This window comes from Podarcis filfolensis (genome assembly GCF_964270895.1).
Source record: "Podarcis filfolensis genome assembly, chromosome: 8".
Lineage (NCBI taxonomy): Eukaryota > Metazoa > Chordata > Lepidosauria > Squamata > Lacertidae > Podarcis > Podarcis filfolensis.
The window spans coordinates 61,841,327-61,856,084 of NC_139611.1; the positions used below are offsets into that span (position 1 = coordinate 61,841,327).

General features: G+C 41.4%; 1 protein-coding gene and 1 long non-coding RNA gene across 4 annotated transcripts in view; one reads left to right on the top strand and one right to left on the bottom strand.

The window, feature by feature from the left end:
* Positions 1 to 14,758, top strand: part of KIAA0319L (KIAA0319 like) — a 58,448-nt gene that overhangs the window by 7,747 nt on the left and 35,943 nt on the right. For both annotated transcript variants that reach the window (XM_083625444.1, XM_083625445.1), the window contains exon 3: positions 10,594 to 11,288. In XM_083625444.1, the coding sequence (XP_083481570.1) occupies positions 10,594 to 11,288 (695 nt within the window). The remainder of the gene's footprint in view (positions 1 to 10,593; positions 11,289 to 14,758) is intronic.
* LOC310767979 overlaps positions 668 to 14,758 on the bottom strand; it is a 65,090-nt gene continuing 50,999 nt past the window's right edge. For both annotated transcript variants that reach the window (XR_014551132.1, XR_014551133.1), the window contains exons 3-4: positions 5,014 to 5,092; positions 668 to 1,419 (exon numbers count right to left, since the gene is read on the bottom strand). This is a non-coding gene — a long non-coding RNA (uncharacterized lncRNA). The remainder of the gene's footprint in view (positions 1,420 to 5,013; positions 5,093 to 14,758) is intronic.

Genomic DNA, 14,758 nt, shown 5'->3' on the forward strand with positions numbered 1-14,758 from the left:
AGTACTATAGTTAGCAAAATCTCTGCCTTCTGGACAGGGCTGCTGCTGTAATCTCCATAATTATCCTATGCTGTCTCTGACGTTCGGCAATTGGGAAATTTGATTAAGCTGATGTGCAGTAAGTGAACCATTAATCTCCAGCTTGTCACACAAAGTTGATTTAAAATTCATGGTTTATTATCTTTTTAGTTGTAGAGAGTAAGTAGTAATCATTACATGTTTTAAGTTAGAATGGATCTGCTTCTTTTTTCTTTTTTCTTCTTTTGAGATTAGTTTCCTGTTTCCTGAGCCTACTGGAGTCGTGTTTCAAAAACCACTGGCTTTTTTGTCTTTTTAACCATAGCTATGATAATTTGTGTGGGTGGGTGGGGGCACTTTGAGGCTTCTATGGTGGAAGGTATTGTGGCCTTGTTTGAATGTAATTCTTTACAAACCTACATTTTGCCATTGAAATGCCTACTTCAGTGCATTCTGTTCCCACTTTTATACACACAACAAAATGAGTCCCAAAGGTTTAGTAGTAGGATGATTTTGGACATTTTTAAAATAACTTACGGGATTGCTTTATTGGAATTTAGAATTATTGTTCCAGCGTACTAAACTGTCACAGTCTGTCTCTTCTTAACTCCCACCTTCATAATGAATATTCACATACTGAAGAATGAAATTCTTCTTTGTTCCATACAGCTTTCTATTCAGTAGAAAGTGGATATTGTCTAGCAGTTACAATGCTATTTTTTAAAAGCCACCATTGTTTTCAAACAACAATGTAATTGCAAATTGTTGCAGTGAAATTTTCTTTCTTTCTTTCTTTCTTTCTTTCTTTCTTTCTTTCTTTCTTTCTGTTACCCTGTCAGAGTTAGTTACAATCTCTTGAAAGAGAAAGATTCATGAATGTGGCAAAACTGCATTTTCTTAATTGATTGATTTTATTCTAAACTGGAAGCAACATAAGGCTAATATAACGTGCTGTGGTAAATCTGAAGTCAGCAACTGGTTCACTTCAGAGAGCTACATTTGAACATCAAAGATCTGTAACTGACTTCATTATTTTAAGCCTGTAATAAACATAAGGTCAATAGTGTAGGCTACAATCTGTGTTGTTGTTGTTTAGTCGTTTAGTCATGTCCGACTCTTCGTGATCCCATGGACCAGAGCACACCAAGCACTCCTGTCTTCCACTGCCTCCCACAGTTTGCTCAGACTCATGTTGGTAGCTTCGAGAACACTGTCCAACCATCTCATCCTCTGTCGTCCCCTTCTCCTTGTGCCCTCCATCTTTCCCAACATCAGGGTCTTTTCCAGGGAGTCTTCTCATGAGGTGGCCAAAGTATTGGAGCCTCAGATTCAGGATCTGTCCTTCCAGTGAGCACTCAGGGCTAATTTCCTTAAGAAGGATAGGTTTGATCTTCTTGCAGTCTGTGTTATTACATGTAATAAAAATAATGCTTAAACAGCATTTTTATGTGCTCAAAGTACTGCTTATGGTCATATTTACAACAACCTGATAAGGTTAGCCTAGTATTGTATTTCTCTAATACAATAGGTTTCCTCAACTCGGCCCTCCAAATGTTTTTGGCCTACAACTCCCATGATCCCTAGCTAGCAGGACCAGTGGTCAGGGATGATGGGGATTGTAGTCTCAAAACATCTGGAGGGCCAAGTTTGAGGAAGCCTGCTCTAATCTTACTAATGAGAGGACAACCAGAGAGTTTAAAATGAAGACACCTCAGCCCATGTTCTTAGCTATTATGCTGATAACAACCTATGGTCAATTCACAATATCTTGGAATTGCTTTCATTGTATGCTGACATTATTTTAGAAATTTCTGAAACGACCTGGGGCATTTTTTGGCTGGGAGAAGCTCCCATTATCCTCAGTGGTATGTTGTCTTCCTGTTCTGAATTGGGATAGCAGTAGGGGGCAAAGAGTTAAAGCCTTACACCAGAGCCTCAATCTGGATCTCCACTCCACAACTGCTGTTTGTGAAAGTAAAAATCTTGCATTAGTCCTGCTCCATCATAAGCATCCAAGCAACTTTGACTTTTCTTTGTGTAGAGAAGGCCTGTTTGATGACACTGATATGGGTCCTTAGCAGAGCACGCTTTCCCCCTACGCAGTTGCTGTTTAAGCAGTTCACCTAGCTGTCATGCGGTCACAGTGCTTGTGCAAGAAACCTGCCTCAGCCACTTGTAAGGGTTACGAAACCTTTAATGAGTGTGTGTATTTGGATAAGAAAATAAATACTTTGCAGTTCTTGAGCTGGTGAATTGTTTGCTCTGCCGTTTTAATAACAGTCATTAGGTTTCTCTGGAAGGACCCACCCTGCAAACTTTTGAGGAAGTAACTGAGGCACAACTGGGGCATGTCATGTAACTGGTTGATTCTACAGTATTTGTGTTCTACCTTTTTCAAAGCAGTGGTTGTTTCTCTCAGAGTCTAGCAGACCCTCTCCATGTTAAAGAAAATTCTTCCTGTTGACTCAACAGTGTTGAGAATTCTCAAGGCTTTCCACAAAAAGGCAGGAAAAGTTAGATAGAAAATTCCCACTACCCCTCCCCTGAGAAATACAAAAACCCCTTCCTCTTGTGGTGTAGCGACTCCTGGCTGCCTTTCCCCATCTTTTGTTTATCTCCCTTACTCCCTTTGTGCTTATTTTCCTTGGGGATTGAGAGAGGAAGAAGCTGGGTAAATTAGCTATTAAGACAAGTGTCCACATATTAAGCATTCCCGGTTCAAGCTCCAGAGTTCCTTACACTTTGGATGCTATCTTTGTTTTAAAAATTTAAATGGCAACCTCAAGGGGTAGAAAGGGAACCAGATTAGGATCAGAAGCATGATATGTGGTGAGAGCAGCTAATCCTTCATTCCTCCTTCACTACAGTAGCAGTGACATCTCCCTCAAACCTTCAGTTCATGTCAGGAGGGATACTTCTGTTAGCCCCAATGGAGACCTCTTCCAGGGACGTTAGCAGCTTCAGGGAAGCAATTTTCATTAGGGACCATGGTATAGGACAGAAGGTTTCACAACCCACCCACCTCTTGGTAGCATGGGTATGGATATTGGAAAATTGCAGTGGAAGTGGAAGTGAAAATAACGAATGTTTATTAATTTGTCTCATGTTCAGAATAGAAATGAGTTTGGCAAATATTATCAGTATTCACTGTTGTTTCCAGTCCGCAAACAATACATGATTGGTGACATTTTGCCCCCTCTCATTTGCATTGTGTTTCCTTTGCACTGAACTGATTGGCCTTTGCATTGAATTGAATTGTGTGGAAAAGCATAATAACGTAATTTCGTAAAATTCAGTCACATCAGTCAGCGAGACGAATAATGTTTTTTTCGGAAGCTGAACTGCAGCAGAACAGAAATAGTGCAGCATGCAGAAAACATAGGTTAGAATAGAAATCAGTGCCTCACCCCTAGGCATGGCCTCAATCTCTCACCCCCAACATGGTTTCTATTTGATATGTAAATACCAGATACATGAAAGGCATTACATATCTTGTGTATGACCTAACTTGGCCCCTTGTTCTCTCTGAGACGGCTTCTTCCCCAGTGTCCCTTAAATCCTTCAACTCTATAAAAAGCTTAATGATGCTACCCTTGCTGCAAGCATGCACAAGACAATTTCTGCTCCTTAATTATGTGGTTTCTTTCCCTTATATGTTTGCCAATGCTTGGGCATTCTTAAGAAGCACAATGAGATGTCTGCTTTGGCTGACATTTGGTGACTAGGCAAAGCATTTAGAGGATTTATTTAATATATATGATAAGGAGGGAGACAAATGCAAATAAACAAAATGTAAGTACAGCTTGAATGTTTAATGGAAGGCAGCTGGCAAGAAAACATAATTATGAATATTCAGCTTTGCCCATCTGTTTTCAGGATTCAAAGACTCTTCCCACCATTTCCTCCCTCCCATTCCATCTCAAAGCTGGCAGGAATACTGTGTCACCTATTTTAAATATGCTGCAGTGAATTTTTGTGGTGCTTGACAGATTAATCAGCACACCAGACCAATACCAAACTCAGTAAGAATCTAAACTGTGCTTTGCTTCAAATTAAATTTTAAAAATGCCTGAGAACCTGTCTAAGAGATCTCCAGGGATCTGTTGAAATAAACCCAATAAAGTTGGCCGCCAGCCCCCTTGATCCTGTTTATTTTTTTTGTCTTTTAGGTGAACTTTGAGGAAAGCCTCAGTTGTTAAATCCACATTTTGTAAGACCAATCCAAACATAATTTTAATTTTTCTTTAAGGCTGCCAGTACTTCCAATTTGCTATGGAAAATGTATCACAGAAACATTTGCTTTATGGACCTCATGCCCTTGTTATTATGACACCTGTCCTTTCTCAGCCAGTGGTATTGGGTGCTCAGCCCCTTTGTTCCAAAATGAGGTCCAGCTGTGTGCTAAACACAGAATGAATTTTGGAACACAAGACTTTGCAATGCAGGATGTAATGAGGAACAAAATATTTAAAACACCCATGCTTTTCACCCCAAATCTCATACTATTCTCAGGATTCATTCATGCCAATATACACAAAGATGCCAGACTGTTCAGTGACCAGTTGTGGTGTTAGTAGCAAGCATCTTAATTGCTGAGAACTCTTCTGATGGCAGATTTTCTTCTAGGTCCAGTAATAATAATGTGTAATATTTTTGGAGCATATTAGTATATTCAGAATGCTTTACATGCAGTGGCCCATTTCACATGTAATGATAAGCCATGTTTTAGTGCTACATGGGTGACCATTAGAACAACAACTGAAAAAAGGCAGAACATGCAGAAAACGCTTGAATCACCATCTGATTTTCCTGATGTGAGCAAAGAAAGGATAGCAATTTTTAGTTTGGAAGCATTTGATATTTTAAATAGGATGAAAGGCTGACCATTGAGACCATTACTGGGCAAGAAACCAGGTAGGAGATTGGAATGTCAGATAAAGGCTGCACAGTATTTGTAACTAACTTGAACAGACGTGAAATTTACAAAGTACCCACTGAAGAACCACAAACGTGACATCCAACTGGCTAGTAGATTTTTCCTGTTTTGCATCTGAGTACAGACACTGTGGCTGTGCTATAGAAAGAAGAAATGAAATCCAGAGTTGATATACAGATATTGTAAATCTGCCATACAGATTGATGAAGAATATTAGGGTAGGAAAGAGCTACATCAGGAACATGCAAGGAAAAAAGAAAGAGGTAAAATGAGGGTCAAAACATTTTAAAATAAGAGGAAGTGTATATGAAAGCCTAACCCAATTCTGTGGCCATTGAACTCCTAGGGAAATATAAAACCATTAGGCTTTCAAACAAAAGCACAATAAGCACATCTCAGATTTAGAGGGAATTATCAGTGTTTATTTAGAAAGAAAAAAAAATAACATGAAAAGATCATGGGAGAAAAATAGTCGTCTTTGATGTGCAGTAATTAATTCCTTAACTGATGTGATAGCTTTATTGTGTTCTTTACCTTCTCCCTATTGTTGAGTTTAAACTTAATTCACTTAAGTGAATTGGTAACCTTTCGTTTAATGGCACAGTAGCAGCTAAGAACATAGCATGTGAATCAAGGAGTTGCTTTAAGGGTCAGGGCAATATGACCTGGTTATAAATTAATCTTGCAGAGGCCTATTTTCCCAGTCTAGTCATCTCACAGAGGCTAGCTGTCTATTTTAAAGTGTCCTTAATCCCTGGAACTTTATATATGAGGCTCTGATCAATGGAGTGAAAACAGGTGACAATTGTATTAAAATGAAATCCATTAGCATAGTACAGTGGTACCTCTGGTTACGTACTTAATTTGTTCCGGAGGTCCATACTTAACCTGAAACTGTTCTTTTTTTTTTTTTAAATAATTTTTATTAACTGGCCAATCACATCAAATTAAATCACATCACATAAATTCCAAATTACAAAGCCAAATTTTTAAATTTTGTTGGGGGAACCCATACTTCAAGATCCAAAGGGGGATTCAAATCATCTTCTTATTACTGCGTTAGTGTCCAAATCAGTCCCAATCAGTCCAGACAAAGTTCATAATTCTATCCAGTCTTATCTTGGTGTTTCCACATCATATCTTGTTCATAAAATTTCTCTTTTTCTTTTACGATCTCTTCTGTTAGTCTCCTTAAGCCGATAAGCAAATATAATAATCCTGTGTGAATTTCCCGTTCTTCCAATCTAAGTCCAGATGGTTTCCATATATCTCCTTCGTAGATAACATCACTCTTTCCATCATAAATCAGGCATTTTTTTTCGCTCTTAAATCCCACAGAGGAGTTTATCCACGATATGTAAACAGCACTATTTCTCTCTTTCTCCTCCCAGACCCAAGAGCTCCAACAATGCCTCCCAAGATGGCGACGGCATTTTTAACTGCGTCATTCCAAAACTCTTAACTTTCCAGCTTCGTCTTGAAACATTGCTTTGGTTCGAAAGTTTATCTCCACACAGCCTTAAATCACAGCTTAAGTCCTTAAAGTTCTGACTTATTAGGGGAGGGGATTCTTGTTAAGTCACGTAAAAAGGAATGGAAGGTTTTTCCCCCCTCCCCCCTCAGTCATTTGCAATACCGTATCTTGTCGTATCTTCTCATATTTTATTCTTGCCTTGTTATCAGAGATCTCTTCTGTCAGCAGTCTTTACTCCCCCTTTTTCCTTGAAGTATGTGCAATTTATCTCGTCCAAATTGTTTCTTTTGAAGATTCTTGCAAACTAGAGGCGCGGATCAGAGACGGCGTCAAAGGAGTGCCGGAATCCCACAGGAGGGCTTTGTGCCTAGTGCCCCCACCCCCACAAATTCGGGGGTGGTATAGGGCACAGCAGGCAAGGGCCGTCCCCCCCATAATCCTGGGGGGGTTAAGGAGGCTAATTACCCCCATCATAGCCTCCAAATTACCTCGTGTGGGTCGGAGAGATGTTATTGTCAGCCATCTTCCGATGCGCCACCTAGTGGCCCCCCAACCTGAAACTGTTCTTAACCTGAAGCATCACTTTAGCTAATGGGGCCTCCCGCTGCTGCCGCGCCGCTGTCGCACGATTTCTGTTCTCATCCTGAAGCAAAGTTCTTAACCCGAGGTACTATTTCTGGGTTAGTGGAGTCTGTAACCTGAAGTGTATGTAACCCAAGGTACCACTGTAATAATAAGAAGCATTTCCAGACTACTTTTTTTTATGAGATTGCACTAAACACAAGAAATGTTTGGTACACCAGTTACAGAATTAATAAGATCAATCAACTTCAGGGCTGGGATACCATCCACAGTTTTATCCTATTGTAATGTAAATTATCCCTTTTCCTTCTCCACCTAAATTTATGTCTGCCTTAAACATTGTGACAAGAGCTGCCCAAAGTGGTTACAAAAAATCCTCAGCAGTTAGAAAATATTGAAATCAGATTTTCAATTGCCTGGTATCCAAAAAACTCACCTCTCGAACGGTGTCAGGTAGGAGCAGCCAGGCTGGTTCATTTTGCAGAAGAGTACCTGCACATTTTGCTTCATAACTTCCTTTCTAGGAGGGCTAGACAGTTGAGTTTTTTTAAAAAAGTCAGTCTGGGGCTCTTGCCCAGGCCTTGGAGGTTGCCTCGGTATGTGTATCCACTTAAAAGTACCTGTAAAACGCTTATATGTAGAAGCTTTACATTTTCCATTTTTCAGCAGTATCCTGCCCCATTCTCCCTCTGAAAACTGCCTTCAAAGGTCGAGCTACAAAGTGATACTTCATGAGACATTCACAGTTGCCACTGCAAAAGGAAACTGCAGACATACTCTTGTAGAAATATTTTTTTCCACACACACATGCATGTACAGTGGTACCTTGGGTTACAGACACTTCAGGTTACAGATGCTTCAGGTTACAGACTCCGCTAACCCAGAAATAGTACCTCGGGTTAAGCACTTTGCTTCAGGATGAGAACAGAAATTGTGCTGTGGCAGCGGGAGGCCCCATTAGCTAAAGTGGTGCCTCAGATTAAGAACAGTTTCAGGTTAAGAACGGACCTCCAGAAGGAATTAAGTTCTTAACCCAAGGTACCACTGTACTGGCCTCCAGATATTATGCTTTGAGTTAGGATAGCTCATATCTTCAAGAATACTTTGAAAAGGGCTTTGGCACTTTAAAAATTATTATACCCCCCCAAAAAAACCCTATTGCAACATCTTGAAAATGAGAGTGGGTGTGGGTATGGCTATTTAAAAGTTAGGATAGAATCTCAACCAAGAATCTACTCCAGTGCCATGGGAGTAAAGCACACCTTATGTAGTTTCATAACTGCCCTTGGGTGGTGCTGTGCAGTTTTGGGCTCTTCAGGCCTGAACAGATGGTAGTGTTATGAGCACATCATTACCAGTGGTGTTAGATGTTTGCTCTGTTGTGTTTCCATTCAAAAACACCTCTGTAAAAGTCATTAAAAAGCACTTTAGGCTAAAATTTGATAGGCAGGCACCTTGTGGTATTAGCCATTTTTTCCACCCATTGGCGAAATATTGTAATCGTTTGAGCAGACTTTACTGTGGATGGTATTTGTATTGGAAATAGTCCTTTTCTGCTATATGTTCCTGCAGGAGATCTTTGACCTTGGAGCTGTTAATACACAGGCACAAACTACAGGCCCCCAGCCATAGTCATTTGGTTTTCAAGGTAGCTGTGTTTCTTTGCCAGACTCTGCACCTACCAAGGGAAGGGGGTAAGGTCCTGGAATCCAGGCAAGGCTGGGTGCAGTGAGGCAGAGGCAAAGAAGAAGCAAGACAGATCTGTGGCAAGGAGCAGCAGAAGAGTTCTTTCATTGTCTGGAGCACAGGTGGGAACCTTACTCAGCCCAAGGACTTCATTCCCTCATGGGCAACCTTCCAAAGGAGGCCACATGCCTGTACTGGCCGGGGCAAAAGTGGGCAGAGCAATGGATGTGACTCTTTCCTTTGTACAGGAGGCTACATTCTAGCCATGGAGAAGCCAGGGGTTTATATGCATGCACATAAACACTTCTCCATTAAGGCAGGCAAGAGATAATAATAATAATAATAATAATTTATTATTTGTACCCCGCCCATCTGGCTGGGTTTCCCCAGCCACTCTGGGCGGCTTCCATAGAAAACCAAAAATACACTAAAATATCACAGATTAAAAACTTCCCTGAACAGGGCTGCCTTAAGATGTCTTCTGAATGTCAGGTAGTTATTTATCGCTTTGACATCCGATGGGAGGGCGTTCCACAGGGCAGGCGCCACTACCGAGAAGGCCCTCTGCCTGGTTCCCTGTAGTTTTGCTTCTCGCAATGAGGGAACCGCCAGAAGGCCCTCGGCGCTGGACCTCAGGCAAAAGCCTGTTTCATTCAGGCAAAAGCACTCAAGGAGGGCATGGAGCAGGACCGGTAAAGCGTGGGACATAGCCAGGGGAGAGTCACAAGGGCCACATTGACCCCTGGGCCCAACCTTCCTCATCCCTGGTCTGACCTGGACGAGGTAGGCATAGCAGATCTGTTCTCCTGATAACAGATTTCTTTGAGTGAAATTATTACTTTAACCAACATCCATTAGGGAAGTTGCAACAAACAACTTGTTTCCTAAGTTTCTTGTAACTTCTCATTGTTCTGCACTTCATAGTTATACAGTACAAGGCAACTCTGGTTCAGAACTGTGTGCACTGATGACTGCATGCTGCTGTTTTATAGGGCAAGGGAGCCTTGTCAGATTATAACAATGTAGAAAGAGAGAATCTTACAAACAATTGTGTGTGAATGAGTTTGCCAGTACTCCTTTGTTTGTACTTCTGACCTAGCCAAGATGATCTTCTAGTATTTGGCAACAAATGGTAATCGTTTGAAGATAAGACACTTCTCATTAAACAGATTAGTATTTAAGGCAGCTATTTAAAGCAGCCATTAGTATTTAAAGCAGTATTTAAAGTAGTTCCCATGATTCCTGTTTGTAGGGTGTTTAGTCTTCTATTCTTAGATCATAATCATCTAACAATTTAATTTTGGGTGGGTGGGCGAGCAACTTCATGGTTGAAGGAAACAGATTTCTGTACCCATTTCATTCCAGCTTCAGGCCTGGATATTGGGATGGAAACTGCATTGATCACCCTGAGCAGTGACCTGTTTGGGGAGAAGGACAGGAGGAGTGTGACTTCGTTAATTCTCCTTGACTGCATCACAGCTTTTGATACCATTGACCATGGTATCCTTGTGGACTATCACATGATTTTGGGAGTTAGAGATAGCACATTGCTATGGTTCTTCTTTATTGAGGTCTGGCTCCAGAGACTATAATTGGGTTGCTACTGCTTAGCCCCATAGGAATTATTTTGTGGTATTCTGCAGGCTCCAGTCTTGTAACCCATTTTGTTTAATACCTTTTGAAGTTATTGTGAACTGTCATTGGGGGATTTGGAGTGAAGCGCCATCAATATGCTGATGACACCCACCCCTGATAAGTTATGTTTATTACTAGAGAGTAGAAATGAAGTAGGGTTTTTTAAAAAAATCAACAACAACCCAGATATAATTATTTCCTGGATTACATCTATGCTGTTGGATTCTTATTTAAAATTATCATTTTATTTCTCTTTGCTCAGATGCAAGCTGGACTAGAGGCATTTGCCAGCCAGGGAAGGCTCTCCAGGGAGGCCATTTGAGGTCACTGGATGGTGTTCACTTCCAGCTGCTGGAAGGATTTCATTCTGTCCAATCTTGTCAAGCTACTTGCTGTCAGAGCCCTACCTGTGATGCCTTTTGGCTCAAGGGAAAGATGTGCATCCAGGTGAACTGTATCAAGCCTCATTGGTGTCAGGCAATCTGGACCAACACCACTGACTCGATCTTGGTGTTTGTAAAGAGATCTGAGCATACGATAAATGCCCAACCTGCAGCAGAGAGGAGAGGTTATCTTCCTAAGTGGCTGGACTGGAGGGAAGGACATCAAAGTAAAACAAGGATGAGAAGGTCCTTCAAAGAGTTGCTGGCTTACAAAGCACACTTGGCAGACATCAGGGGAAGCTCTCTTAAGAGGGACACAGGCTCCAACAGCGGAGGTCCTGTAGCCCATCCTGCTCCATCTCAGCCCTTGGATAATAAATCCACCCATAATGATCTGACGGAAGCTCCTTCTTCACATCAAGAAACAAACCTTCCCAGAAACCACATTGATCCAGAAAAAAACCTGCTGCCAAACAGTGAAGACTTGAGAACAACCAAATTCAAAAGCTCATCTCCCCCCAGCAGCAATAATGTGAACGGACCAAGTGACCTTGCTGGGAGTGACCTCATGAGGGTAAGTGCAATATAATATTGTTAATGTCAACACTAATCCAAATTCTGTTGTATAAATGCTTTATAATTATTTTTTATTGCACAATAGCAGCAACATACTTGACATTGCTTGGAAATTCTAAGAAATAAAAAAAAATCAAAACAGTTTTGAAAACGGTGGTTAGAATCAGTGCAGTTTTAAAATGTTCAGTCCACTGCCTTGATGAGAAATGGTACCCAAAGGTTCACTCTTGCATTTGTGGATTAATGAACTGATAGGTCTGACTTGCTTGAAAGCCCACTACTGATGAGGAACCTCAAGCCCAGAGACTGAATGCAGCCTTCCAGGCCTCTCTATACAGCCCTTGGGACTCTCCTCAAGTCACGCTCCTCACTGGCTTTGCTCCATGCTCTTCTCAGACAATTTTGTCTGGCTGAAATATGTCCATGAATTGTGATGATGGAGAGATATGTCTGTCAAGTAAAAAAATGAAGTTGGAAGACGCCCCCCCCAGCTTTTTCCTTAAGAAAGGATGGAAGGGAAGAGAACTTGTCAGCTGGGATGCCTCTGCTTGAAGGTACCTCAGACAGAGGGAAAGTCTGGCAGAGAAGGGCATACACTGCCTTGGACACTCCTGATTGAAGGTAACTCACGTGCCTTTTCTAAGAGGAGTGCTTGGGGGAGGGGAGGACCATTACAGTTTAGACACAACTGCTGGAAGTCTAACCTCCCACACACTGGATTTTCTGGTGGAGAGCATTCCAGCTTGGGCACCATTAGCTAAAGCTGCTTGGATCACTTTTTCCTAGAGATCACCCCTCTGCTTGCACTGACCTTTCCTGTTCTGGAGCACAAAAGGCTACAAGTGCTGATTTAGCCTTGCATAGCCCAGGCTTTCCAGGCACCTTGGCCACAGAGCTGCCAAACATCTCCCAGTCTTCCCCCTTCATAATTAGAAATAAAACTGGTTGCTTATAACTTCATGGCAAGTGCAACAAACAGAATGGTTGAACTCAGCATATGTGTGGGGTGTGTACCAAGTGTACTTTTTTACTCGCATCCAGGTAAGGGTGCAACAGAGAGTCTACCACAGCAGACAACTCAGTGACATAACTCTTATCAGTGGGGTCTATCTCATTTTTAGAAATCCCTTGCTCAACTTAGTATGTTTTCAGTAGATTGTGGTTCTTAAAAGCTGTTATTCTCATGTACCTGGTTGCAGATTTTGCAGTCCCAGGTTACATTGCAGCTGTGATATGAGAACTGCCAACCTGGTGGAACAGGATGTGGCTCAGAGCCAAAGGACACGACTAGGAAACCTGGAGCTATCCTAGTTAGCATGCAAAACAACCGCATGGTTTAACTTTGCCTTGCTGACTCAGCTGTCCCTCAGCCCTTGACTTCTTAACAGTCACTTAGGAACTGCTGTTTGGCTCCTCTGTCTCAGCAATACATCAATAATGATGCTTCCCTAAAACCGTAACCATCTGGCCTCTCACAAGAGACTGTCACTCTGGAAGTGATCCAGTGTGGTAGAGACTGCACTGCAATCCCTCTGCTAAGATTGATTCTTGCTTGCCCTAAGTGATAAATAGTAATGTGTCCCTAATTTCCCTGCTGATTTCAACAACAGGGTGTTGAGCTCTGAGCTATCAGATTCTCTTCTAATGCTCCAGCTGAGCAGAGAATGTAAAATTAAGGCTGTAAAAATAAATTCTCTGAAATCTGATGTTTTGCTGCAATTCCAGGCCACTTCCCTAGGGTTACCACTAAAGACCCATTTGTGATTTCTCTCATGGAGAACTTACATTTTTTGATTTCCAAGTTATGGAAAGCAGGTTTTGCAATAACTGAAGGTCCCCACAGGACAAAAATCTTCATAAGAAAAAGAGAATATAATTTGCACAACAGCCATCTTAAAATCACAGCCACGAGTAGTCCTATAACCCACGTCCTCCTACAAGATCTAAGTGTAGTTATGTACATTTAAAGATTGGTGCACACTGTCTGTTTTGCTTCTTATAGTAATTTAAAAGGGGGACTTGCCAGGCAGTGTTGCTGTGTATCTCCACCCTCTCAGGCATACTCCTGTTCAGGGCTCCAGTCAACCAGAAGCAGGAGCCTTGCAGTGCTTTTCAGGGTTGCAGGGAGATATTCAGGAGTGGGAAAGGTATAGGATACACACACTGCTGCCCAGCAACCTCCTGCATTGATATAGAGCTCCCAGTCCCAACCTGGCATTCTCCCTTGGAAGTGGCATTTTTAAAGAATATTTTGCTTCTTATAGCAGTATTGTAGCTTGATTGATAAATAGTGGATTTAAGACATATTCTCATAGGATCAAATAATGTTCTGAGGGAAATGAAGTGAGAAAATGTTAACTAGAATTTGGCGTATCCCGGCTGTTGTCTAAGGCAAGCAATGGGAAAATACCACATCTTATTCTTAGTACTACATTGCATTAAACATAAACTGTATCAGTGTACCTCCACATAATGAGACTGGGGCTGTGGAAGAAAGGGAAGTCATGCTGTGTGTGAGATGCAATAATGATAGGGCAGGAATTATTAATTACTGGGGATGTCTAACGATGTCAGAGAATTCCAAAGAAAGCAGAAAAAGGAGCAGGAATTATCAGCATTCACTTTTTTGCCCCGTGTCTGGAACAGAAATCAATTCAGTGAATATAATTGGTATTCACTGTTGTTTTCAGTCGGCAACGGATACATAACTGATTATGCTTCTGCCACCCAGTTTGCATTGTGTTCCCTTTGCATTTAAATGAATGGGACGGAATGGAATAATATAATGGCAACCTAAATTATGTAATTATTTAAATACTTTACATAAGTTATGTCATTTCACCTCAGTGAAAGACAAATAATGAAATTTTTGGCGGAAGACAAACTGCAGCAGAATAAAAACAGTACTGTATGCAACAAATACAGGGCAGAACAGAAACTCATAATGATGTTGCACGCACTTGTCTGTGGACCTGTCTGTGACATACATGTATCTATTATCCAAACTATTGTAACAAACACACTTGGTGAGGGAGAAGGAATTTCATTTTGCCAATACCAACACACTGCATTTTCCCTACAACAGAAGCACTATGTTGGGGGAAGATAGTCTCACATTTACTGCTCATATTAAAAATGTTTGAAAGCCCCTCAGGAAGACAAATTGGCATATGCTCATGAGAGTGAGTGAGAGTCTGTCACATGCCAAGTTGCAGTCTGGCTCCATTGCCAGATTAGTGCCTTTGTCTTCAAGCGCAATGCTGTGCATTTGAGTCAGACAACAGTGATTGACTAGTCAAGAGAAGTATTCAAGTACAGCACTGTTGATTAAGGGTCTGCTGCTGCATCACTGTGGTATGCTTGCAGAAGCAACCCCTATAAATAATGCACTTTTTTCAAATGAAACTCTTACAAGGTTAGTGTTTCTTGACTTCCACTTCGACTGTGGTGTAGCTGAAGTGTCTTTAT